The sequence below is a fragment of the Botryllus schlosseri genome, chromosome 5 (assembly GCF_051294905.1).
Source record: "Botryllus schlosseri isolate E-star chromosome 5, Bs_hap1, whole genome shotgun sequence".
NCBI lineage: Eukaryota > Metazoa > Chordata > Ascidiacea > Stolidobranchia > Styelidae > Botryllus > Botryllus schlosseri.
The window spans coordinates 6,734,657-6,762,516 of NC_137240.1; the positions used below are offsets into that span (position 1 = coordinate 6,734,657).

At 41.9% G+C, this 27,860-nt stretch overlaps 3 protein-coding genes across 15 annotated transcripts in view; all 3 read right to left on the reverse strand.

Moving 5' to 3' along the window:
• Window positions 1-2,851: 2,851 nt before the first annotated feature.
• Window positions 2,852-10,293, reverse strand: LOC145439669 (cornifelin-like). Its single transcript, XM_080317198.1, has 5 exons — window positions 10,031-10,293; window positions 6,604-6,736; window positions 5,781-5,923; window positions 4,565-4,803; window positions 2,852-2,909 (listed from the first exon to the last, which is right to left on the reverse strand). Exons 1-4 carry the CDS (start codon window positions 10,061-10,063, stop codon window positions 4,690-4,692), a joined length of 423 nt encoding a protein of 140 aa, XP_080173324.1. The 5' UTR covers window positions 10,064-10,293; the 3' UTR covers window positions 2,852-2,909; window positions 4,565-4,689.
• A 7,462-nt stretch (window positions 10,294-17,755) lies between these two features.
• Window positions 17,756-27,860, reverse strand: part of LOC145439667 (cornifelin-like) — a 59,815-nt gene continuing 49,710 nt past the window's right edge. Inside the window, exons 2-5 of the mRNA XM_080317196.1 lie at window positions 23,050-23,125; window positions 21,712-21,877; window positions 18,661-18,803; window positions 17,756-18,296 (exon numbers count right to left, since the gene is read on the reverse strand). Of these exons, the coding sequence (XP_080173322.1) occupies window positions 18,183-18,296; window positions 18,661-18,803; window positions 21,712-21,877; window positions 23,050-23,082 (456 nt within the window). The 5' untranslated portion in view covers window positions 23,083-23,125 and the 3' untranslated portion in view covers window positions 17,756-18,182. The remainder of the gene's footprint in view (window positions 18,297-18,660; window positions 18,804-21,711; window positions 21,878-23,049; window positions 23,126-27,860) is intronic.
• Window positions 25,481-27,860, reverse strand: part of LOC145439646 (mitogen-activated protein kinase kinase kinase kinase 5-like) — a 33,471-nt gene continuing 31,091 nt past the window's right edge. For all 13 annotated transcript variants that reach the window (XM_080317166.1, XM_080317164.1, XM_080317161.1 and 10 more), the window contains 2 exons: window positions 27,671-27,797; window positions 25,481-27,120 (listed from right to left, as the gene is read on the reverse strand). In XM_080317166.1, the coding sequence (XP_080173292.1) occupies window positions 27,021-27,120; window positions 27,671-27,797 (227 nt within the window). In that variant the 3' untranslated portion in view covers window positions 25,481-27,020. The remainder of the gene's footprint in view (window positions 27,121-27,670; window positions 27,798-27,860) is intronic.

A 27,860-nucleotide genomic window follows, 5' to 3' on the forward strand; every position in this document is an offset into this window, starting at 1 on the left:
GTCTTTATGATCTGGACTCGGCCTCAGATCATCAGTCCAAGAACAGGAAAGCGTGTCAAAGCCTAAATCGTCTAGTTTAGTGGTTCTCAACCGCAGGTCCGTTGACCGGTGCCGGTCCGCCAGGTATTTTTGAATTTTTTACCTTATTAATTTCAAGATAAAAAATATTAAGGGCTTGTCAATTGATGAAATAAATAAAACCTAGACATCAGCACATTCAGAAATTCCGGAGGCAACATCGGGCCTGAAACATGTTCGATGCGATCGACAAGTACGAGCTGACTCGTTAAACCGCGCGGTTTGCACGATCAATCGTTTCCGACTTACTCATTTTGTGGATAAACCCGTCCTCCGTTGCCAGGTGTTTTTGTGCGGCGTATTGCATTCATAATACTTCTAGTGGTAGTGGTAAATGAGCAAAGTAGCATGGCAAGGTGCTTGGTCCAGTGTTGGGATCAAGTCACTACCTTCGAGTCACAAGTCAATTCGAGTCAAGTCAAGTCACTATAGTCAAGTCACAAAGTCATGTCGAATTTTCGAAGCTCGAGACATGATTCAAGTCATTGCATTTGTAAGATGATTGAAGTACAGATTGATTTACCATGAATTATGAAGCGAGTAACGAATATCGAGATAATTATATATTTAACGGGTTATTGTATGGCTCACCTATACGCAGAACTATAATCACTTCGTTTGCGGTCAATTAATTTGTGATTTGCCGATAGAGGCTGAGTATAATCAGGTTACGCAATCGTTGCTCACATATATCAACGCGTCGAGAGCGTGTGTTGCGTACGTACACTAGGTACAGCGAGTTGGTCGACACCGATTATTATTTTTGATGACTTGAAATTGACTCGAAAATTTTGTTTCGAGTTACGAGTAAATCCACATTTTTGAGACGCCGAGTCAAGTCACGTAATCTGAAAAAGTTGACTCGAGTCAAGTCATGACTCGAATCAGCCCAACACTGGCTTGCTCCGACTACGAAACGCTTCTTCTCTTGATATTATCGTAGAGAAGAATATTATTCGAGTTGACGTAGTTGGTTAGTCCACGACCTTTATCGCGAAAGACTGTAATCAAATTTTACCACGACTCTGCAGGCTAAACTACCGTGAAATCACATGAATACTATCATGAAAAAACACTCAAAATGTCAATCTCTAGTACAGTGGTTCTCAACCTTTTTGGCTTCGCGGACCCCTTTTGACCGCCACGAACCCTCACGGACCCCCTCAAGTTTTAGTTCAATTTTAGCTCTATTATGGTGCAACCTTCATCTGTCTTGTGCAAATATGAGCTGTAGGCTTATGATAAACAGCAAAATAATGCTTTTTCTTGAAAATAATATTATACTATTTATGTATAAATCGGTAAACTTTCATTACTTCAAAGCTAATTTTGCTGCTGTATTTCTTGAAGTGGTCGTGTCTTGAAAATCCGGGTCTTCGTTTTGATATGAACGAGGAGTGCCGAAAACCATTTCCGCAAAGATAGATGGAGGCTAATGCAATATTAACGCATAACGCTTCCGACGATACTTTTAGTGTGAACGCAACATTTATGGCACCAAAATGAAGAAACACATATTTTATGAACATATCACCGCCCAGCATCTAGCGCAGGGACGGGCAACATGCGCACCGCGGGCCGCATTCGGCCCGCAGAGAGTTTCTACCGTCAAAGTGAAATCATAATCTAAAAGTATAGACAAATTTTATGCGCCAAAGAATGTATCCAAGTTTTCCAACCTGAGAAAGACTGTCATAAAACGACTTGTTCTGTTCGGGTCTACATTATATTTACGAGCAAACATTTTCGACCATGAACAATTGAACATTAACACGACAAGGCTGCATACCAATATAACTGGTGATATGAATTTCAGGGCTGGAGCGTAATGCTTCGACAGCAACGAAACAGTCCTTGTTAATCAAAAAACCAGCCTTGTCGATAGGGTGTCCGCAATAAGAATGCGCCTAATCTGATCGCCGAGCTGAGTAGGTATATCATTGTCCGATTTATGACGAGTGTCAGCCGTAAATATTCGGGTTCATTTCAATATGAATATACTATTCAATTGTATATTGAAGTTCTGTACCTCCAAGAAGCTGTTAAAATGGTGGTTATGTATATCACAGGATAAATGGATTTCGTGTCATGCGGTTTTAGCAGTTGTGGTGCGAAACTGCCTTATGCTTTCTCAAATTAAAAAATAAAATAAAAATTAGGTTATCAACCATTTTAAAAATGTAGAGGTCTCGCGGACCCCCGGTTGAGAACCGCTGCTCTAGTACCATACGTGCAAGAAAACGGTTTCGTACTTTACATTTTGGGTTGATTTATATGAAGGTCCACCGGTCCGCCAAATACTTTTTGAAATTCTACCGGTCCGCGAAGTGAAAAAGGTTGAGAACCACTGATTTAATTTATTACGGCATAATTTGCTACATTGACTTCATTTTGAATCTGGATTACGCATGTGAGGAACGCTACGTAGACTGCGTAATCGCGGTATATTAATGAACAGGCTTGAAAGTAAACGATTTTTCGGTTCAGTTTATACAGCCTATGGTTTTAGTACACGCCGCAACATTAAAATGTAGGTTTTATGTTTTGCATTCCAAGCAGCCTTTCGCGGGTCGCTCAGAATAGCTCCGCGGGCCGCAGTTGGCTCAGATCTGATCTTGTGTACAGTGTACACTGGCGTACGACGCTGAGTATAGAGATCCAATCACGAATGCATGTGCGTTGTGGGTACAGACAATGTATTGCATTTTTCAACATCTGATAATGAACACACGGCTCGCTAAATAGAGCAGTGAAAATTCGCGTACACGGCATGTGTAATTTGTTGATGTCTAATAATTCTCCTCGGTAATATATATCGGCCAGATTCGACACTGCACATTGGGGCTCTTCAAAAATGACTTTTTTTCTCAAATCGTACTGGCTACTTGATAAAATTGTTAGGTTACCTAATTTAAGCCTACACACAAAATTTGGTTCAATTCCAGCCAGTAACCGCTTTGCTACAGGAGAAGAAAGTTTCTATTTATTATATAAAAATAAATAATAAAAAATTTGAAAATTTTCTGTTCACCCCATGAAAGTGTTAGGCTGTCTATAGAAACGATGCTCGCCAAATTTGGTTCATTTCCAACCAGTGGAAGCGCAGTTAATGCCGTCAAAAAATTTGGATTTGAGTAAAATAGTATTTATGGTGAGCACAACTATAATGAATAAACAAAGAATCGGTCACCGTAAATACTATTTTATTCAAATCCAGATTTTTCGACGGCAATAACTCCGCTTCCACTGGTTGGAATTGAACGAAATTTGGTGAGCATCGTTTCCATAGACAGCCTAACACTTTCATGGGGTAAACAGAAAATTTTCAAATTTTTTATCATTTATTTTTATATAATAAATAGAAACTTTCTTCTCCTGTACAGACTTGTACAAACTAAACATTTAGTTAGTTGACGGTCAACTAACTAACAGTTTTTTGAGTAGTTCTAGTTCTAGTTGTAGTTGCGGATTTTGAAAATTGCGTAGTTCTAGTTCTAGTTGTAGTTGCGGATTTTTAGAATTCCGTAGTTCTAGTTCTAGTTGTAGTTGCAGATTTTGAAAATTCAGTAGTTCTAGTTTTAGTTTTAGTTGCGCATTTCAAAGTAATATTAGTTGCCGAACAACTAGAAAACACTCGTGTGTCCTGCGTGATGAGAACTCTCCTCGCGTGACAAGTGAGGTTACTTAGGGTTACTGACGTGATCATGACAAAGGATCAAATGCTCATTGTTGGATTATAGTTAATACATTGACTATTATTAGTTCACTGACAACTCGGCAAATTTACAACAATCGACTTGCCAGAATTACGAAACTTGGTGAAAGATTTTCTTGGGATGACTGCGACATCTGCGCCCAGTGAAAGGGCTTTCTGGCATGCTGGGATTTTGTATTCCCCAAAGAGGGCAAAACTCAACGAAAAAACATTTTCGCGACTCATGTTGATTCGCTGCAATCAGCAACAGCTGCGAAAAGGGTTTAGTTTGTCCTGTACCGATTACAGAATAGTTCTGTTTGTCTGATTTTTCAGTAATTTCGTTGTACCGACGTTCATGTGGAAGGCTGGAACGCCGAATTCGAATAAAACAAAAATGAATGAGTTGATTGAGAGTTACATTTAGTTAGTTGTGTTTTAGTTAGTTAGTTGCCGATATTTAAATTTTGTTAGTTCTAGTTATAGTTCTAGTTGCGAGTTTTGAAAATTGAGTAGGTCTAGTTCTAGTTCTAGTTGCGGAATTTGAAAATTGGGTAGTTCTAGTTCTAGTTATAGTTGCGAGTCTTGAAAATTGAGTAGTTCTAGATATAGTTCTAGTTGCGCTTTTTGAAAATTCCTTAGTTTGTACAAGTCTGCTCCTGTAGCAATGCGGCTACTGGTTGGAATTGAACCAAATTTGGTGTGTAGGCTTAAATTAGGTAACCCAACAATTTTATCAAGTAGCCAGTAGGATTTGAGAAAAAAAGTCATTTTTGAAGAGCCCTACTGCACATGCACATATAGCTAAGCAAGAAATGGCTCGTGGTAAAAAAGGCAAGAGACTCTCAGGTAGCAAAGTTAACACGTTAAGCAACATAGTCGAGCTGTGCTCATCGCGCACCACACTGGTAATATCCTCAGCAGCATCCGTCTTTAGGCGGGTAACCCAGTTGGTCCATCTCGCGCGCCAGTTGACACATCGAGCAAGGCAGGCAGCAACTAACCATGCAGGCGTCGTCGCATATCGTTCCCTGCAAAACAGGGTTGTAATGACTCGAGTCATGACTCGACTCGAGTCAGACTCGAGTCACGATTTTCGGATGACTCGACTCGAGTCATTTTCTCAAAATACGGAAATGACTCGACTCGACTCGAGTCATTCTTTGTATTGACTCGACTGGGACTCGAGTCATTGCGCATGACTCGAAGCAAGTCGTTGACTCGAGATTCAGACGGCCAAGACCGACATTTCATTACAATTTCGAAGCCAACACACTATTGCGATTTCGTTTGTTGGTACTGGTGCTTTAAAATGCGACCAGAAACTGCTAAAAGTGAGGAAAATTGATAAATTATGAATGCGAACCATTCAATATCACCGAACAGAGTTAAAAAAGTGGGTTTAGGAAGACTTTAAATGGAAACTGAGCAGTCAACACAATGACTTGGACTCGGACTCGAGTCATAATACCATGACTCGGGATCGATCCTCGGTTCGCTGACTTGGACTCGGACTTGACTCGGTGGGAATTGAAAATGACTCGACTTGACTCGAGTCAAAAATATAAAAGTGAGATTGACTTGTGACTCGGAGCCTTGTGACTTGGTTACAACCCTGCTGCAAAACGTACAACGAGCATATTTTAAGCTGACTGAAATTGAGAAAGGCGAAAATGCTACAACGCAGGCTGAAACGCTGCTGCGTGTCTAATGCCATGCACTATGAGGTCACAAAATGAATTTGTTCAGACGGTGCAGCCTTTGCTTGCGTGCGCAGATGAATCATTCATGAATGCGCTATTGCGCTTGTTAATTACACCGAGAGCGTGTATTCATTTTCAGTGCGATAAACACTATGGATAAAATACGGAGCCGTCGGGCGCAACTAGGTTTAGGCCTACTGTTTAGTTGTGAAGTAGGGCTATGGAACAGAGTCGCGCCCAAACACACGGGCAGAAAGATCGCACATTCCAAGGCATTGACACGTCACTACGAAAATGCAACTCGCCGGAATTCCGTGCTTGTGCCTTAAAGCCACCCTCATCGCCACATGACCACCAGGAACGCATCCGAATCCAACGCAACAATCCTCGCCCATCCTCGAGGCCAAACAGGCGTAATAGCAGTGGCCTAGGAAGAACGCGCAACAGCCTGCAAAACATGGCGGTTACGTTATTAAACGGAAACAGTACGGAAGGGGCGTACGGACATCGTTTATTTTTGTCCTTGATGTTTTGCAGGCTGCTTACCGACTCATGACATACATACACAGCACACGATTTGAGCATAAGCATACCATGAGTGCATGATCTGCTGATGCCGCTGGACAAGGAAGGAGCAGATATAGCGTTGTACGGCTTTCTAAGACTTGCACCACCCGTCTATGCTATCCCAGTAACGGATGAGCGCCAAGCTCGGAAGTCATAGATACTAATGTTACTAATCAGGTCTTTGGTCTGACCCAGCGGGGGATCGAACCATCGAACGGCCGATCGGAAACAGTAAATCCCCTTAATATACAAATGATTTGTTAGGATTTGGTTTTCAAAAACACAAGGTTTCACGGTTTTCCCCAACTTGGGATCGGACAATGCCTCGTCGCGTTTTAGTCATCGCCTTGTCTTGGATTTGGTCACGACAGGAAATCAATTTTATATTTGAGTCAGGATTTAAAATTTATTCTCATAACAGGTGTTGGATCTGAAGATATTAAATCCAATCATGTATTTCAAATAGATTTAGAAGGTTTACTCATTAGATCAAAAGTGATCCTAGTTGAAAATCTCAACATTCCTGAATATTCCAGCAGCCATTCGAACGAAAGAACTCACAACTCTTCATGTCTTCGCAGATTCCAGAATGCCAACCCCGTATAATAGTCTGCGGCTGCTGGTTGATCACGATGGTTGTCGAAGTTATAGCCGTGGGTTGCTGCATTACAGGAGGGTCGTACAGCGCGGCATACTAAAAAATGAGCGAATTTCACGATACGACTTCTCAGTTTGACAGAGATACGACTCATGGGTATTTGAATTCATTTGCCGGCCACTGTAAAGTGGGCAGCAGTATACAGGCATCTTTGAAGCGATTTTACGTCAAATGACTACCCCACTAGGCTACATAGCAGAACGAATTTACCCTCGTCTGCTTCAGCAGTTCTCGACTTTTTCCTATTAACGGGCGCATTTCGATTACTTCTGTGGTGTACTGCATCATGTCAGTGACCGCGGCCGAAATACTGATCATTGACCCAAATAGGCCTACCCAGGTAAATTTTACTGCTGGGAGCGGGGCTTCCCAGATGAGACAGTCATTCAGGTTTCTGGAACATCATCATTGCACGATACAGGACGTCCTATCACCAGCTATCACCCAAACGAGGCAACGGCTTATACTGAAACCAGGACCGTAACTGCCGCACCCCAAACCCCCCAATTGGGGGGCCCGAGCTCGAAGGGGGCCCAAAATTATTTCGCGAATTAGGATAAATTATAGAGTATTTTTCAAACTTTATGCAACTTTTTCAAAAATTTCAAGTTGCCAACTTTCTTAATTATTTGGTAGCCTACGAATCAATACGCAGTCACCAATAAATATCTTGTATATCAGGGGTGGCCAACCTTTTCAGCCAAAGGGCCACATTTGATTGACGAACTATTGCGCGGGCCACTAGCCGCGCCATGCGCGAAAATTTTCCGAAGTTCGTAGGTCAATAATATTGTCACTTGACTATATTGCGGGCCCGATGTATATCGCTGGGCTCAGTTTGCAAGGAATGGACTATTCGGTGCCTGGACATATCGATATCGAAAGCTTCGACCAACATGCGTCAATCATTTTGGGGCCCAGGTTTCATAGTCGACGGTCTTTCTGCGAGCGCAAACGCAAGGTCGCATATGTTGAACGACACTTCGTCTCGAATATAGTTCGACTCAATCTGATACATTAGAAATTCTTTAATTTCCAGAAAGGGGTAACAATATTAAAAGCACGAAATCAAGTGACAACATGTTGCGCGAAGCCTAGAAAATTTTTACTTTTGATAATCTATCGCAAATTATTCTGTTTTATTGTAGTGTACGAAAGGACGAAGATCTACCTAAATGTGACTTGCTCATGAATCTGTCAATGCGTCGGAACTGATGTTTTAGTCATCACATCTCAAATGTTGCGGCCAGACTACTCAAATTTTTGGTTGGCCTTGCAGGTTCACAATCGGTGCAATCCATTTTTGATAATATTTCTACTTTCGTAAATTACCTCGCGGGCCACTCAAAACCTTCTCGCGGGCCACGGGTTGGCCGGCCCTGTTGTATATCATGTCAAACAGCCGGGAACCTTGAATCAACGATCACTTCACACTTTCGTTGAGTACAGGACTGGAATGCGCATTGCACCTTACACATAATGCGTATACCAGTGGTTCTCAAACTGTGGTAGAGTACCACTACTGCAGGGGTGGGCAGACTTTCTAGCTCGCGGGCCGCATTCAACATCTGAATCCATTCGCGGGCCACACTACATATATAACTTCGGGATACTAAGCAAAAATTCAATATCGTTATTTGATTATATAGTGACCGACAACATAATATAATATAATAGTATATATGCATTTGGATATTAAAACAATTGAAACATTCATTTGATGATAACGTGCACGCGTCAGAAACATTCCGAAAATTAATAAGCTGACCGTCCTCATTGTCAAAATTAGGGTTGAAAGTCGGTTGTTCCGATTCTTAGAACTGGATGTAAATCTGAGTCAGTGGGCAGTGATCTGTTTATAGATTTGCTGATTGTATTTCTGGTTTTTAACTCCAGGACACGCAATGCGGACAGGATCATAACCATGTTACCTTTAAATACGCTTCTACGATATATAAATATTATAAATATAAATGCTATTACACATACAAAGAACGAATCTATCTAACACACTCACGAATCGTTTTTTTAAGTACAACACCAAAACTAATAAGCTTAATCGTGTTGCCAATCTAAAGTCACATACTCGCGGTCCGGACTAAGTCGTTTACGTTTCACATTCTGTGATGCTTAGCCACTGAAACCTTCAAAATGCATGGGCCGCGAGGTCGGGCTATCGAGGCATCGATAAAACAAAACAAATACTATGGTAAGAATATAAAATATCATTACCATGTTGAAATGTATTAAGAAATGGTTTGTTAAGTGCTCACAATAGTTTGATTTATAGTACGCATTTTATCAATATTTTGCAACGTTTCTTGAGGCTTTCGCGGGCCGCACGAAACGGTGTTGCGGGCTGTAGTTTGCTCACCCCGGTGCCAGTAGTACGCGGTGATACGCGAGCGGATCGGTGATTTTTAATTGTATTCAGTCTACAATTTGCTGTGCTTTGCAGTAAGCCGTTATAAATTCGTACGATGCTAAATTACTACAGTTGTGCAGCAAATTCACGATGGCATCAGTGAGCCACACCGCATTAACATTAATGAGAACCAAGCATCCGGTGATATTGGCTAATAGCTTGGCTACTACAGGGCTGACATGTTAACGCATCAGTGTAGCAAGGAAGATATTTTTTCCGGCTGTCTGGTTAGCATGCTAATGCATCATTACAGTAAATTTTAACCATGTCGAAGTCAGAGTATAATCCAGAATACATAAAGTATTGGATTCATCGCAATCGAATATGGAGGAAAATGTTTGCTACTGTGCGCGATTTGTTTGAAAACCGTTTTAAACGCGAAGATGGCACCGTGATTCAAACAATGCAGAAAAAAAGAATTGAGATCCCTGCCTCGGCGTGCTATTGCAGGGGCTCTCGGCCATTTAGTGGCCATGGACACTGAATGGCCGCGATCATCCAATTGAGCCTAGGCAATGGACAATTGGACATATTCTCCAATATGCTATGGATAATGTTATACCCCGCATAGACAATCTTATCTACAGGAAGCATTTGTGTCAAGCAAATTAAATAGGCTTTACATACTATTCATTGGTGTTATGGTGTATTAACTGCGCCAATTACTAATATTACTGGGATATTTGACTATAATAAGTCATTTGGGATGTAGGTGGTACGCGACGTAGCAAAACAAAAACAAATTAGTGGTACCCGACCGGAAAAAGTTTGAGAAACTCTGGCGTATACAGTAGCGTAGTCCTACATACAGTATATGAGTAGTTCTGTACAATACATTATACATGCCAAGTTTTTAGTAAGTGAATATATTATACATATGACCGATCATGCCATAGTAAACTTACCGCAATTTGTTTCCCCGTCACTGCTTCCTCCATATTGTACAGACTTTTACCACGACTTCACTCAAGATACTTTAGCATAAACTAAAAACCATGCTGTGTAATTGCGGATGAAGCTCACAGCAGAAATTTTTGAAATTGTCAAGGTGCATGCTCGCTTAGTGTTGATTTTTTACGCTGTTGAGGCCATGGATAGAGTGGCCCGCAGTTGAAATGCAATAAATTTCAACCAAGGATATTATAATGAAGTGAAAATTGTAGTATATGAAAAAGGTTTCACAGTGCAGAACCTACCAAGGTTCGTTTGTGAACGCGAACCTTTAAATTTCTGAAGTTCACACACAGAACGCGAACGTGAACCAGGTTCACACCATCCCTAGTAAACTGTAGTATCTAGTATCCTCTTTTACAATTATATGAAGAGAGAGAGAGAGAGAGTCTTTATTTTCATCGAACCAAAATACATAACAAACGGCAGTGATGGTGGTACAGAAAATATGCGTGCACAGTATTCGGTATTAGATAGGAATGATCGATAAGACCGTGAAGGTCATCTAGTCTGATCACACCAGCATCAAACAGGTACACTTGACTCAGAACAGTCTGGCTGTGAAAAAATGTTTAGTTAGGAAAGGAAAATATAAAAAAAAATTAAACAATGGTAGCAAATGATCAATGAAGCAATGTCTGGGCGAGGTAGGGCAACAGTGTTAGTGTAACGACAAGAGGCGATCAAGTAGGGCTTTTTTGAATCTATTATAAGGCAATTCACGGATATGTGATGGTAATGCATTCCAGATGATAGGTCCCGAGTAGTCGATAGATCTCTTAGTTAGGTTGCTATTGGGTTGGGGTAAGTAGACGTTTCCTTTAGACGAAGATCTCGTGTAATGGGAATGGACATGTTTAGCAGGTATGAAAAAGTCATCAAACACAGGAGGGAGACTATTGGAAAAATATTTGTGAACAACTTTTGATACTTCGAAGCGATACAGTTCATCAACTCGCAAAATTCGATGCTTACGGTAGTAAGGCGATAAATTGGTACGTAAAGGTACAGATGAGATCAGCCGTATCGCACGGTTTTGCAGGGTTCGAATTCTGCACAAAAATGTTGTACATGCATTTCCCCATACTACGATTCCATATTGCAGGTGCGAGTGGAAAAGAGAGAAGTAGATGGTTCGTAGTACTGATCTGGAAACCAAAGATTGGAGACGGGTCATTATTCCCACACACCGAGCTAGTTTTGATATTGTGCATTCAATATGCTGCTTCCAAGACAATTTGGAATCAATGGTGACGCAGAGATATTTTGCTGAGTCACATATTGAGATTTGTTTATGATTGATGTTCACAGTGAAATTATGACTGGCATTATTTAAAACGAGCATCTCGGTTTTATCTGCATTCAAACTTAGTTTGTTTGCTTGCAGCCATCTCGACACTTTTGGGAGTTCCCTATTCACAGATGCATGCAAATCATCGACAGTGTTGGAGGTTATGAAGAGGTGAGTATCATCAGCAAATAGCGTTGTGCGGAATAAAGATGCATTAACAATGTCGTTAATATAAATGAGGAAAAAAGTCGGTCCAAGGACTGAGCCTTGTGGCACTCCACAAGTTATATCTCTGGTAGTCGTTCTTAATGTCCCAAGTTTAACAAATTGCTTGCGGTTTGCCAGGTAGCTTTCAAGTAGAGTTGCTGCAATACCCCTGATTCCATAGTGTTCTAGCTTGTATCTTAAGATTCTGTGGTTAACTGTGTCGAAAGCTTTGCGGAGATCGATAAAAATGCTGCAGCCACTTTCTTTTTGCTTGATGGTTTTGTAATAGTCCGTTACAATTGATAGTATTGCATGGTTGGTGTTGTGGTTGGATCTGAATCCATGCTGGGTCGGAGACAGTACTGCATTCAATTCAAAAAAGTTCTTAAGTCGGCAGTCAATCAGTTTCTCAAAAACCGTGGCAAGATTTGGCAAAACAGATATTGGTCGGTAGTTAGAAATTAGCTTTTTACAGCCTTTCTTAAACACTGGCATTACTCTGGCAGTTTTCAGTGAACGACACGTTTTATTTTTTCCAAGTTTGAAAATATCCGGTGAGATGCGATGTAGAATGCGAAGCGAGCTGCCATCTGTCTGTTTGAAATTAGTGAGGATATTTGACATGATTCATCCGCCTAAAACCTTGCTTGAAATGCACAAGTGTGTTCTGACAAGTAATGGTGTTACGAAAGTCTGCCGATCTGTAAATCCTCTGATATTTGTATTACGAGACAATTCTAGCAATAGGAAGTTATTTGAACTCCTCCCATAAAACAGACGAACAATGAAGTCCAATGCACAGTTGTCGGTTTCAGGTAGCCCACAGGTTTATTATATTTATCAAAAGACTTCACTGCCTACGGAAAAAGTTGAAACCCACTGCTATAGTAGTAGTAATAGAAAGAAAGTAACAGTAACAGAAAGAAAGCTAACCGAAAAAATCACAGTATCAGTGACAGACTATGAGATTAATAATTTTTGTCATATTAAATCACCTCAGGAATGCGATACAATACAAAGATATAGGAAGGTGTCGAAACGAATTGGTATGCTATTTCAAATCAGACACCCACCTCAGGCCACCTGGGTCTACTTCCACTCTGGATGGAACGATGTGTGCGATAAGCGATAACATAAAACGACTAGGAATGAAAACGAATGACGCATGTGTCGATAGGGAGGTTGATATGTCAGATCGAGGTCCGTTAATCTCGGGGCTGACTAAACAAACAACTTTAAATTGCGTAAGGCGACTGTAAGTTCGATATTACATGTCATTCAGAAAATACCACGCGGGATACTTGCAGCCTTCCCGCGGATCACAGGTTGGACAGCCCTGAGCTATGCCATGGATACATGAAGCGTCTCAGTCTTACAATACCGCGCAATCCAACAAAACCAACCAAACTTCTGGCAGCTTACGATGGAGCTTCTCGGCATAATAAAAAATACAATCTATACCATGTACCATTACGATCATTCGAACAATGCCGCGTACAGCAATACAGTAAATAACATTGAAATAATCATGTCGAGCGCTTACAACAGCACTGCTTCAGGTCAATATCACTACAAAGTATGTTAGACATTTGAGTACGGCTTTGGAATGGAATAGGTCAACAGAGTACTCCATTTCAGTGAGTCATGGGCGGCAGACTTCAGCAAACGCAACGAAAAGAGATGTAGCGCAGACGGGAGATCCCCATTCTCGCGCTGCACAGACGTAGTAATTTCCGAAGTGTAGAGCAGTGGCTCCCAACGTGGGCGATTTGGTGGCCTAGGGGGGCGAAAATGACGAAGGGGGCGATAGGGGGGGCGAAAATGGACAAAGGGGGCGATAGGGGGCGATGACGCGTTAAAACGGCTATATTGGAGTCAAGTCGTCGGAATGACCTTTTTTTATTCAACCCACGGAAACTTAGTTGCAAAAGTGTAAAATTCGACAACGAGCCGAAAAGTTGACCGTTTTTTTAGTCAACCCGCCGATGATTACATATTGTATACCGATTTTTCGGTTCGCAAAATCTGGGGGGCGATGATCGGCGTTGAGCTTGAAAAGGGGGCGATGAGTCGAAAAAGGTTGTAAACCACTGGTGTAGAGGATCTGGCTGGATATATTAATTGAGAGTGTTATGGCGAGTGTCTCGAGTAGTGGTACACAATCACAGACTGAAGATTAGGGCGATTTTTTGACCTAAAAAAACTTAATTTTGCAAAATTTTGTCCTCGTGTATGCAAATTAGGTGTTTTTGCACATAATGTTGAAATTCTACTATTCATCTGCATTTATGGTTGGAACTGTTTGTCCTCACGAAGTAGTTCGGCCTGAAAAAATTTTCCTGACTTAAAAAGTGACAAATTTTTAAATGAAAAAAAAAATCTATGTTAACGAAATCTTGTCCTGTGAAGAATTCCAGTAGTTACATCACGTATCATGGTAGAAATAATTAAATTTTAAAGATGCATTCCTACATTCTCGGGTAGAAAGTGCCTGTCCTTATAGTAAGTAGCTTGCCAAGAATGGAAAACGAACGTTCAACAGCAGCAGTTGTTGGCTGACAACACTGAGGTTGTGCGTACTGCTGGTGACACACCGTGTTGCTTCATTCTGACAATCTTGTCTACATCACAATGTTACATCACGCGCTTCTTGATATAAGACCCAATGCCCACGCAGTCTTGCTTCAGTTAGGACTGGGGTGGCCAACCTTTTCAGCTAAAGGGCCACACTTGCCTGACGAACTATTGCGCGGGCCACTAGCCGCGCGAAGCGCGAAAATTTTTCACAGTTCATATGTCAATAATATTGTCACTTGGCTATATTGCGGGCCTGCTGTATATCGCTGGGCTCAGTTTGCCAGGAATGGACTATTCGGCGCCTGGACATATCGATATCGAAAGCTTCGACCAACATGCGTCAATCATTTTGTGCCTAGGTTTCATAGTCGACGGTCTTTCTGCGGGCGCAAACGCAAGGTTGCATATGTTGAACGACACTTTGTCTCGTAATCGCGAATATAGCTAGACTCAATCTGATACATTAGGCGTTGTTTCATTTTCACAAAGGGGTAACAATATTAAAAGCAAGAAATCTAGTGACCACATGTTGCGCGTAGCGTGTCGAAAATTTTTACTTTTGATAAATCTATCGCAAATTATTCTGCTTCATTGTAGTGTACGAAGATCTACCAAAATGTGACTGGCTATGGATCTGCCAATGCGTCGGAACTGATATTTTAGTCATCACATCTCAAGTGTTGCGGCCAGACTAATCAAATTTTTGGTTGGCCTTGCAAGTTCACAATCTGTGCAATTCATTTTTGATAATATTACTAATCTCGGAAATTACCTCGCGGGCCACATGTGGCCCGCGGGCCACGGGTTGGCCGGCCCTGAGTTAGGATATTGCGGTACGTTGAGCATAACACCATGTCAAAAAAATTGTTTCATTTGACCGTTTATGATTCATAATGAGCAGTCAATAAAGGCCGTCCACAACGGCAGGCCTACAAGCTGTAAAATATCAAATGATAAGTTCACCGACATTGCAAATCTACGACATTAAATTTAGCCTACCAACGACCAAAATATTCCACGGAATTAACACTTGGGCGACAGGAGCGCCTCTACTCCAACGACAAAAGGCGCGCGTGCACTGTTGTGTAGGCTATACTGCACAATTTGTATACTAATCATAAAATGAGCTTTGAGCAACTGTGCTTCCTGCAACTATCGATTGGTATATGTGTAGTACGGTTGTTGTGGTTTTTGATATTCATGGTGTCTCGACTGCAACGATCATTGGTAGGGTTACTGTATTCTGAGATCCGAAAAAGAGAACCCTGTTTGTAAGTCACGAAAGATGTAGTAGCATTCATTAATACAGAAATTTCACTATTGATGGGTTGACTAAAGAAACGGTCATTTTCCCGACTCGATCCGAAAAGCCCGTCGCCACGTATAATCGGTTAGAGTTGCCCTTTGTTAGCCAATCTTACCGTCTAATACAATGGTTCCCAACCTTTTGCCACCCACGTACCATTTCGAGGTTTTATGCAGTGCTCGCGTAGGCTACCACCTAAATAAGTTACGCGCGCCGAAGGCGGTCAGAAAATGTATCCACAGTGTTGAGCTGCTGAAGGCAGCGAAACAGAAAATAAACTGCTCATTTTAAGGCGCAGTAGCCTATATGATTTCTTTAGTGTATCCACTTGGAATTCTTGTGGTCAACTATATTATAACGGAATTTGGCAAGGTAAGAATCCCAATGCTTTACGACTACTAGATCTCTTCTCCGTAGGCCGTCATTGCTGGGATTGCCCCAATCTACAACGGCTTCGAAATACTCAAAATCGACCCCATCCGAACTAATAACTCTCTTCGAAAAACAGAATCTACTCGCGTACCACCCGGAAGACCTTCGCGTGCCACCAGTGGCACGGGTACCACAAGTTGGGAACCACTGGTCTAATACGTCCAGGTTTCGCGTCTATAATGGCATTTTTTGTTGTCTCTGTACGATCGCCCGACTCTCAAAGTTATCAAGGTGGACGAATTGCGAAAAAGGGGAACATTTTAGATTTCTTGAAATAGGACGACATATGGTAACAAGTAACCTTATCATTGGTCATTTAGCCTGCAACAGGCCGATATCCAGGCCGTGTTATTTTTGGCATATGCCAAAACTAACTTATTTTTGGCATTTTTCGATTTTTATTTTTGGCAGTTTTGGCATCGTCCTCTAAATAGATAGTTTCAGCCTCGAATTAGTCACAAAAACGCTTTATTTGGGCTAGTTTGTCAAAAGACACCACAAAATCTGCAGCATCCACGTATAATCAGTGCCAACAAACAATAAGAAGAAAAAACCTAACGATTTCATAGGTTAATAATATCAAACGAAACCACGAAATGTGCAGTATCCATCGGAATCGGTGCCAATAAGCAAAATAAAAGCCTAACAAACACGCTCAACAGCTGATTGTTACAGCTGTTGAATAGACTTAAATCGTTTGCACTGTAACAGAGCATCCAAACTCAGGTCAGCTTCTCCTAAATTCATTTCTCGCCCAGCGAATCTGGGAAATATCGGCTTCAACAGTAGCCGTTGAGGGAAAGAATGTTGCCAGTCATCCACAAAAGGTTTTCAGAGCTTCAAAATCTTTGGAGGGCCGAACCGGCTTCCAAGCATCATGAAAAGAGATCACTTCGCCAGTGCCATCGATCTCATCGCGGAAAGAAATTTCTCCCCGATCCTTTTCCAGGAGTTTCCTGCGTCGTCTCTCAACACATTCTATTTAGTAGCCCGACTATCATTTCTCGTTCAGTCTACCGATATATTTTCAAAGGACTTTTGTCACTCCAGTTGGCTTTAATATTACCAACTCGCATGGAAGAGTCCTGGGAAGGTTAGCTTGTTTAAGAACATTGACGCAACAAGACTGTCTGGCAAAACGAGACTATGCAGCTCAGAAATAGCCATTGTTGGGTCACAATGTTCAACTCGATCACAATGCAAAAATCGTGGTTGATTTTGGAGGTTCCAGTTCCATGAGCAGAATATAATTTATATTTTAATAATCAGCACTGTGGCAGCTTCTCATTGATACCCGCTTTATCAAATTTAGCGCTCGACAAGCCGGTCAAAAATGGTCGTAAAATTGCCTTTGGACAAATGGAAAGTATGACGTAAACCAAATGCAGTCAGCCGTTGAATCTCGCTGTGCCCACACCATTTAGGACACCATGCTTTCACCCCTAATGGGTGGGCAGGACCCAGATTAAGAAACCTGCCTTTCACAAACGCTCTTCTCGCTTGTAACGCGGTCCTGTTAACACAACACCATGAACAAAATACACTATTTGGCAGGCCGTGTTATTTTTGGCATATGCCAAAAATTGCTTATTTTTGGCATTTTGAAATTTTTATTTTTGGCATCTGGCTCCTGAAATGCCAAAAATAACACGGCCTGCCGATATCCCATGTTATACTTCCTGACTCGCCGACTTGTAGCACTGCCCACTTTCGTTCTAGGCATTTGTTGTACACCGTTTACTCGGATCAAATGGCGTGGATAGGCCTATAGCCATACCTCCAGCATTTTGGTGCGGTGCATATTAAAAGTCCTAGGACCTAATCATTAGTCACCAATCATTCCCCCATCTAAAATGCTACAGCCAATGACTGCGTACTCGTGAAAATTTATTCACAATGCATGCTGATTGCTGATTGGTGATATTTCTATAAGTAAGCGCGCAGTGAAGACACTGTGTATTATAGGGGTACAATCGCGAATGCCTGTGCGTTGTGGATACAGAAACGATGTATTGCATTTTTCAACATCTTTTAACGAATATAAGGCTAGTCGCTAAAATGCGAGTGGCGACTTCTTGGTCACGTATTTAGCAGAGCACGTGTGTAATAGAATGGTAAAGATGCAGTATTTCGCCGCAGAAGTGTATGTCCGCCAAATTCGACACTGCATACATAAGAGAGCAACAAATGATTCTTGGAAAAAAGACAAGAGACTGGCAGATAACGAGGTCAACACAATCAGCAACATTGTCCATGTGTGCACTGCGCATACCGCACCGCAAAAGTAATATCTTCAACAGCAGCCGTCTTTGGGCGGGTAGCCCAGTTGGTCCATCTCACGCGCAAGCTGACACATTGTGCAGGGCAGGCAGTAAGTGACCATGCAACAGTCGTCGCATATCGTTCCCTGCAAAACGTACCGCGATTGTATTTAATTGATACACTGTGACGTATAATGCTGCTACTGGGGCGGAAGCACTTTCGCGTGTGTAACGACATGAGTTGTTACGTCACAACATGGGATTTGAAAGGTTCGACAGGACGAATCACGAATGCACTTTGTCAGTTTCACAGATGGCGAGTATTCTAATTCAGTGTGACGTGAATTTTAGGCAAAATACGTAGACAATTACTATTTTCGGATTGTCACTGATATAGAAATGGGACTAGCTTGGACTACAATCGTTTGCTATGAAAAAATAACATTGCTGATAATTTTGAAGTGGATACGATCGTATCGGGCGACTACGAATCTAAAATGTGTAGCTTACCGGAATTTCGTGTTTGTGCCTCAAAGCCACCCTCATCGCCAGATGACCACCGGGAACGCATCCGAATCCAACGCAACAATCCTCGCCCATCCTGGAGGCCAAACAGGCGTAATAGCAGTGGCCCAGGAAGAACGAGCAACAGCCTGAGAAACATGACGGTCACCTTATCAAACGGCCAAATTAGGTTCGGATATGAACTTAATTCGACTTTGCCCATCGTCGCCGCCTCGCACGCGTAATAGCAGTGCCCCAAGAATCAACAGACGGGTGGCGAATAGGAAATAATTCTTTTGCAAAGGTGTGGTACGGAAGGTACCGCATAGATGTTTGTATAGAGTTCCAAATAAACGGACCAGCACACTGAGCACAGTCGACTTCGTTGCGAGGTTTCTGGTGGGAGGATGTTCATTGTATATGGATTATGGATACTTCAAATACAAAAATATAATCAAATTTCAACATTATGTGCTTTTGGTAGAACGGGGAATTGTCTGGCATGAAGTGACAAGCCAGCAATTAAAAATTTATGTAGTTATTTATGTAGAGCAGTGGTTCTTGACCTTATTTTCTCCAGCGCCCCCTTTCAGAAATTGTCTGGCTCTAGCGCCCCCCCCCCCATATTGTAGGGACTGTAATAAAGACAATGGGTATGGGGGGACGTAACAGCACTTCGTCCGATCCCCTAAAAACCATTGTATTGCGCTCCAATAGCGTGATAAACCAAACTTCTGGGTGATTTCGTAGTCAGCAAGTGTGTGTCGCCCTGTAGGCGCCAAAATTTTCAATAATGCATGAATGAATAGGTGGTAAGTGCATATATATGTTGCTATAACCTTTTTATCCTCTCAGTCCACGTGATCAGATTTACCAGTAGCGCTGAGTGAGATGTTGACTTGGAAAATGAAGGTCACGTAACTAATATTAAACATATTCGGGCGTGCCCGTTGGTACAATTACTTCGTTACAATGTTGTTATTTTGTTACCTCTTGTCCGCTATATAGTCAAAAGATATTGAAACGCATAAACGTATTAAACTAAAGTAAGCACACGATCCAAAATTGGTATTTCTTCACCGGCTAATAATTTTTATCTGATAGATGTTATTTGTCCTGCGGGGTGCAGATTGCTACGGCATTATAATTCGGCACGAGCATTTCAGCACCTATGGACAATTAATTAGACTTATATACATCGATGTTTACGGTCAACTTAAGCGCAATCCTCTTCGGCTAAGGTTTATTCGCCTGACGATCTTTTGGCACACTTCTCGGAGTTCCATATTGACCGGAACTTCGTATGTCTTCGTTCATTGTGGCGTGGTCATGGCCGACGTCGAAATGCCTATTTCTATTTTCTATAATTATGCGTATTTTTTCGTGGGGAAGTCGTCAAAACACCACGTGTACTTTATGTTCATTCACCGAAATAATTTAGGGCCCCCTTCGAGCTCACCCCCTCCCCCGATTGGGGTTTGGGTTGCAGCAGTTTTGGTCCTGGTAAGAGGTCAAAGTCAGTTTCGGTCCTGGTAAGAGGTCAAAGTCCAGTCGGTCTTTTCGGGACTTTCGCGCTTTCATCGCGCTCGAGGACCACTCGACTATGATAAATAATATAATAATTGTATGTGTTATATTCAGGGTCAAATCAAGGTTGTTATAAAAACAATCGGGTACGGTCCCATACACTGTGGTTCGACCCATCCTGAATTGACATCTGCGATTGGCAATACGGGGAAATGAATAGTATTGGATTTTGTTTTAGTGCTTTGTGTGACTAAGTTAGTCAACTAAGAATGGGATGCATATATCTGCTCACATTCAATTTAGTACTGTACCCAGTTAATAATTTTAACATGATTGTGTTCCAAACAAAGCAATTCATATTATATAACGTGCATGTGAGGTTGTGGACCACAACACTTCATAGTATCATCATTTATGATACGATGAAGAAATATTCCAAAGATTTAATTTTGTAGCTCGCTCAAATAGAAGTATATTTAGTCAGTCATTTCGTGCACAAAGCTTCAAAACATATTTTATGTACAAGGGGCCCTCATTCTCAAAAGTGATATACAGTACCTCCTACTTCGATTTTCACACACTATGCGCTACAGGATATACCTAGTTCGAAACATTTTGTTGAAAATAACCCTAGCAAGCATGACGTCAGTGTTTTAACGGAAAATTATCGATCTAAAAGTACGCGCAATTCATTTTACATGAATTATAATAACCCACTACACTTATGAAAATATATGTAGCAAACATCGTCGCGCAGCGCGACCAAAAATTTCAGGATTTGACAAGTTTTGTGGAAATGTTAATCTGCTCTGAATACTCATGAAGGATATGTCCTCCTACTACATCATCCACTGCGAAGCCATTTTTCTTCAGCGCCCCCCATATCGCCCCCTGAGCGTTTCCGCCCCTGGGTGACGCTGGAGTGAAGGTTAAGAACTACTGATGTAGAGGATCAAAGCAATCACAGAGTCTACAGCGAGTATATTCAGATAGTTAAGGTTAATAAATTACCACAATTAGAATGCATTTGGGAAGAGAAAGGAGATACAAATTGTTATAATACATGCACCTTGGTAATTAGGCATACACCGGACGGTGACCAGATCATTAATGCTGTGAGCTTCTACATTATTTTCAAGAACATCAGCGCCAGAGGTTTAATGACCAGCAGTGTATGTGGCGATTCCGATCGTAACATGTTGCTTGCATATTTCGTCACGCTACAATCCGCCAATCAGAATTTCGCAAGTAGTAATTTGACCCGATAAAACGAAACATAAATCGCGCGGCCTGGATAATGAGAAGGCAATGGTAATCCAATAGTACAAGCGTATAGCTCCCACGTGCTTGCGTATGAATATACTCAATCTACACGCTGTAGTGTAGGTACCCATAATAAGACATGGTATTTCGTCACTGTCTGGCTCATACAGTGGATGGTGAATTTATTATAGTAGACCCACTCTATACTAGACTAGTTGAATTCCAGTGTTACTGAACACTCCACGGTATCCACGAAAGATAACTTACAGCTCTTCATGTCTTGACAGCAGTCACAGATTCCGGAATGCCATCCCCTTATTATAGTTGATTGGGGTTGATTGATAATAACAGTTGTCTGCGTATTCATAGCCATAGGTTGCGTAGTCATAGCCATAGGTTGCTCTGTCACGGCGTGCTCGTTCAGCGGGGCATACTGAAATAACGAAGCCATTTCATTACGATGCGAATCGTATATGCGACCAAATGGCCGTACACTGCGCACATTCAAACATTATTTCTGGGATATACACATTTGAGGTTAACGTTGCCTATAACGTTCATATAGCATTCTAGTCCATTAACGTCGATTACATTTAATTATAGTCTCGTGGCATTTAGCGTGGATATGCTTTATGAGCAGCATTCCCACCAACTTACATAAGTAACCCGGTGACTCACATCGTCTTTTCAGTTAGTAGCGAGTTGACTCCGACATTGTTGCCTTGAAAGCCTCTTTCGAGTAGACCGATAGTCTGCTATGCTTAGGGTTTTCAAAACATAATACCAAGGGGCCAAGGTGAACGTCCGATTAAAAGACTACTCCAGGGCGTAGCGACAGTTCGATAGCCCCCTATCTTTCCGTAATGTCGCAATCATGTGTTGTTTTAATCTGATAAATATTTCAATAACACGACTCAATGATGGTTCCTGTCTGTAGTCTGATGAAGAACTCGGTAGTTATTCCACAAATAGCCGGAGGCGGCGTGAGCCGTGGTACACAATAACGGAACTTGACGAATGGTCATCAACATGGTTGGCGTCGATTCAATGTATTGAAATTTGTACGCAGTCTGTGGTGGGAGTTTTGATTGTACGTGCGTGACCGGCATTGAACAGACCATCATGACTCTCGATCTAGTATCAGTTCATGCTTCCTGGGCATCACACGTAACGTATTGATCTGCGGCGCTAGGCATTTTAAACTGAACTGTCGGACTATTATCTCTATTCAAGATCCACGCAACTTCCTTGTTTGAGATAGCATTCAATTCAAATCACAAATCAAATTCTGAGCCACGGAATTTACGGAACACGTAGCGGCATATCGCAGCGGTATGTTTGACAGTTGCGATATCAATGGTTTGCGAGTCCAACCGAGCTGAACGGCAGATTTCCTAAGTGCTGGGAGTGTGGGAGATTTATCTAAGATCCTACTCGCCTAAAACTAACGTAGGCCATGCTAAAAGTCGGCAGTCTGGAATAACAGTATAAAGTATCGGTATTGCGCAAAATGACCAATTTAGTGGAAGAAAACGTGGCAACATGCGGGACACGTTACTCAAACAAGAAACGTTTAAATGACTTGCCACGGTAAAGTAAACTTACCGCCATCTGTTTCGCAGCCATCGATTGATTCATCTCGATCAACGACTTGAACTTGACGACTTAAACCATACAAACTAAAAAAGAAAAACATAATTGCGTTGTATCTATTTGTCAACAACTCTCAGCATCCGAAACTCCAGTTGGCAGCGGTAATGTGGCAACTCAACATGGTAACTTACGACGAAGGGTACTAACGACTAAGATACTGATGGGGTAATTTGATGCACGCACTGTTGATTTTAGCTGCCGACAGGATTACAGCTAAACCGCCATCAGTGCGAGGAACAAATTAACGCATCTGCTTCATTTCTCTGCTGCTAAGAAAAGTATCTCGGCGAATAAATCGGTGCGGTGCAGCCAGGCAAGAAAGGCGACTGTTCAGGAAGCGGCAGTCTACCATAGTGGAGTAGTATATGAAAATTCTACATGACAAGATACGTTACAGTGAGCATGAGCACAGACGCTCTCTTCCGACGTTTTTTGCTCGCGCTGTGGAGAGAGACGTCGTAATTGCGGGAGATCCCCTTTCCACAATAGGACGTTTTTGTATTTCCCAAAGCAACGTCAGCCAGTCATTCATGTTAGTAAGAAGGCGGATTGGCAATTTCCTACTTCGGTAGGATAACAACACTTCTTCGTTTCCGCGTTCCACGATCGCATTATCTCTGACTCTCGACCTATATCCCGTCTAGCCGCTTTCGGCCAAATTACCTCGAGCGACATACAACCAAATTATAGTCATCTGTAGGGCGATTTTTTCTACCTAAAAAACGGCAGATTTTGACCTAAAAAATCAAAATTTTGACATTTTTTGACTATAAAAAAACTTAATTTTGACAAAATTTTGACCTCATGTATGCAAATTAGGTGTTTTTGCACATAAGGTTGAAATTGTACTATTTATCTTCATTTCTGGTTGGAACTGTCTGTCCTTGTGAAGTAGTTGGCCTGAAAAAACTTTTTTGACTCAAAAACTGACAAATTTGTACATGAAAAAACTTTATTTCAACGAAATCTGGCCCTATGAAAAATTCCAGTAGTAACATCACGTAATATGGTAGAAATAATTATAATTTGTTGTAGTACAACAACGAAAGATAGTTAAGTAAACTAAGTAGCATTGCCATTAATGGACTAAGAAGCTTGCCAAAAATGGAGAAGGAACGTTCAACAGCAGTATTTATTGGCTGACAACACTGAAGCTGTGCGTACACTGCTGGTGACACACCGTGTTCGTTATGCTGACAATGCTGGTGTCTATACATCACAATTTTCCATCATCCGCTTCTTGATATAAGGGCCATGCAATGCCCACGCAGTCTTGCTTCAGTTTGGATGTTGAGGCACGTTGACCATAACACCATGTCAACCTATTTGTTTCATTTGGATGTTTATGATTCACAATGAGCAGACAATTGACCGTCTACAATGGTAGGCCTATACAGTAGGCTACAAGCTGTAAAGTGCCAAAAGTTCACCGACAGTACAAAATCTACGATACAAACGAAATGCAGGTTGCAAAAATTTTTTGACTTTGTAAACAATTTTGACATTTTTTGACCTAACGCTACAATTTTGACAAATTTTGACTTTTTTTACATGTAAAAAAAAATTGCCCCAGTCATCAGTGATTTCGAACGTGTTGAATTTCGAAGAGAACTCAATTGTTGTCCACTGGTATAACAATCCAATTTCATTCTGCACATTCACAGCGATATCCGTCATTTCTAGAACAGAGTTAAGTATACAAGGGTATCGCCGAATTCGTCTTTAACCTGAACGAATATCTTGTTAGGACTGCTAGCGAGATGCCCCGCTGAAGAATCGTCAACAACCTATCAGACATTGCTATGCGCACCCCATCCAGGTGGGTGTCTGATTTCAAGGACTACTCCAAGTCGCTTCGACACCTTCCTATCTTTTCATTGTACCGTACTTTTGAGGTGTTTTGAAATGATGAAAATATTAATAAACTGATGCGGGTCTGAATCTCAAAATTACGGATTTTTTTTATCTTAACCCGTGTGGACTTATGTTACCATGTCGTTTTTGATCGAATACTGTATATTCACTTGGGCGTGACATGATTCTGGATACGTGCCTCGACAAACCCGGATAACTTGGATGCCGTAAACCCGTTCATCTCCGGTTTAACTCATCAATCCCTAAGTAAGAACCATCATACATATTTTCCAGCTGTCTATTCAGTAGGCCTAGCCTAGTGATAATAGGAGCAAGAAATATTCGAGAGCCGACTTAGCTGCACCTGACACCAACAGTTTTCAAGCGAAGTCCAAAATTTGCAAACATTGATACCAAGTCAGCGCTTCGCGTGCCAAACTTTCTATAAGTCCCAAGTAGGCACCAGACAATTCAATACAAATCACTCAGCGGCCCTGACAACTCTGTTATCAACACACCATTCATCGCATTATTAATATCAATTATCAATTTTAATCGCAACAGAACACTATATTTGCGCGTAATAATAATCGGGACGTTCTTACAAGCGAATCGAGAGAGACTGAAAACGCGAATCGTACATTGTGACAAAGAACAACAGCCCGTATACACAATTTTGCACATTCCAACGAGACACTTGCGAGGGCAGAATGAAATACACAGCAAAACCAGGCAGACAGCAACATGACCGCAGTGTGTTGGTTCTTCAAAGATACCGACAACCACACCGTCTACACGACAATGCAGTCTGGTCGCGGCGAAAACCAATTTCAACTCATTCGCATATTAACCGATGAGCACGGTTTCATGATACGTCAGCAACACTAATTCAGCGAAACTCGAGATACAACCTCGGCGTGAGCAATCCACACCACAGGCAATTGTATCCGACAGCGTCTTGGATAGCGCAGGCTCGCGCACGCCCCATTAATACATTAATGACTGTTATTGTCTCATATATGTTTTAAGCAGCTGGAACGAACACTTGAACGTTCCATACGCCATAGATTACACTGCGGATTTAGCGTGTGTGAGCACGAATCTGCATATCTGGAAACCGCTTGGAGAAATAGCACATTTCCGCACAATGCCAGATATACGGGATACTGGAATCCGGAGAAACGACCCATTTTCTTATCAAAGATCAAGTCAAAAACGGCTATGACTAACGCGAATGAATATACAATACAATCGGCATTCTTGGCCATCGAATGGCACCCTCATTTCCGCGGTGAAGATGTTTTCCCCCTCTAGCATGTCAACACTACGGAGTTTCAGACGTAGAGTCGGTGCAGCAGCAGTCCATTCTCATAACCAAAGGGTCTGCACATTGCACAAGTCTGGCTCCATTACTGCCGTACAGTTCTTCCGTAGCAATTTTCAGGAAAACCAGGAATTAGAACAGAAACGTTTCACAAATTAGATTAGAATTGGATTACCGACGTTTCGTTCTAATTCGACTTATTGGGCAAATAGATTCTGGTGTCCGTGAACATGCGTGGTTTCATGTATTGCACGCCAATCCAAGTTTCAAGGATTCAGTGACGGGAAAATTGTGTCGAAACCCTAAATCCCTCTCGAAAGCGGTGTATGATTTCAGTACTCGGATTTTATTGATTACAATCGACACTAGACTTGATTCCAGTAATCAAACCTTTGTGCGCAGCCCTATACAAAAGCTACCGCCGGGTAATGTGACCCAGTTTCATCTGCCACGGACTGTTTACAGACAGCATAGTGTCGAGACGTACAAATCAAAATAAAGTGCGCCACACGCATAGATTCAACATCGATTATCATCTCCATTACAGATACTGGTCCGAGACGCTGGCAGCGTCCACGCGAGCACGGAGCAGAGTACTGAACGCGCTCGTAATTCGCGGCCTCTTTTAAGTACAATATTTCCATTTAAAATAATCTAAAACGTAAAAATATCCGGCGGTACGCTTAAATTCGCGGACCGTCAAATCTGTCGAACGGCCAGCGCCGCGCTTCGCAGTTGGACCGGGTCAGTGTCCCGTGCTGCCGGTGCTTTCGTGCCCCGCCAGAATGTAAAGGTTGGAGTAATCTTTGGGCTTGTCCGTGGGTTTGCTTTCGAGCACAATTACCCTGTCAATGAAAGCGTCCGAAAAATGATACTTGATTGGTAGATCGTACAAGTCCGTCGTCAATATGTCGTCTTTACCAAGGAAGTTTTTAACTGACTTGGAAATTACTAGTAATGCTTGTACTCGAGTAGAGATTTACGTTATTTCCAGTTCTATTTCTACGACTTCGCCATTATGACTTGATTTCATCTGGTCACAATGGATCCGTGATGTCATGCTACCATAGATCATGATCACCCTAACGCCACAGATTTTCATCTTCTGAAGCGAGATACTTTCAACATGGGACATGCAGGCACTTGACTTCAACCACACAGCCACAGCATAAGAATACCAACACAAATCGGACCAGTTGTAGCAATACTATATCAGAGTGATGCCACGCACCGAAGCACCAGACTGTGAAGCAATATTACAACTTCTACTGGAGTATCTAATATGACTACTTAGACCAACTCTGGTCATTCCGTATTTCTCATACGTCGCTGTCAAGTCACTTGAGGGCAGGCAGTGATTCGAGTTGCCATCCCAAGAATAGCCGATAAACGCACCTGTAACAGCACAGCAATCTGAATATCCTGCTCTTATCGCAAATCTCTTGAGTAACGTCGTTGTTTCTGAAGCTCCTACCCTGCATACCGTGCTCGTGGAATGCCAGCACGCTGTCTTGCAGGCAGACTGAAACGGGAAAACGCAACGCTGCGTCAAAATCATCCCAGAAAGCGCCGTGTACCGACAACA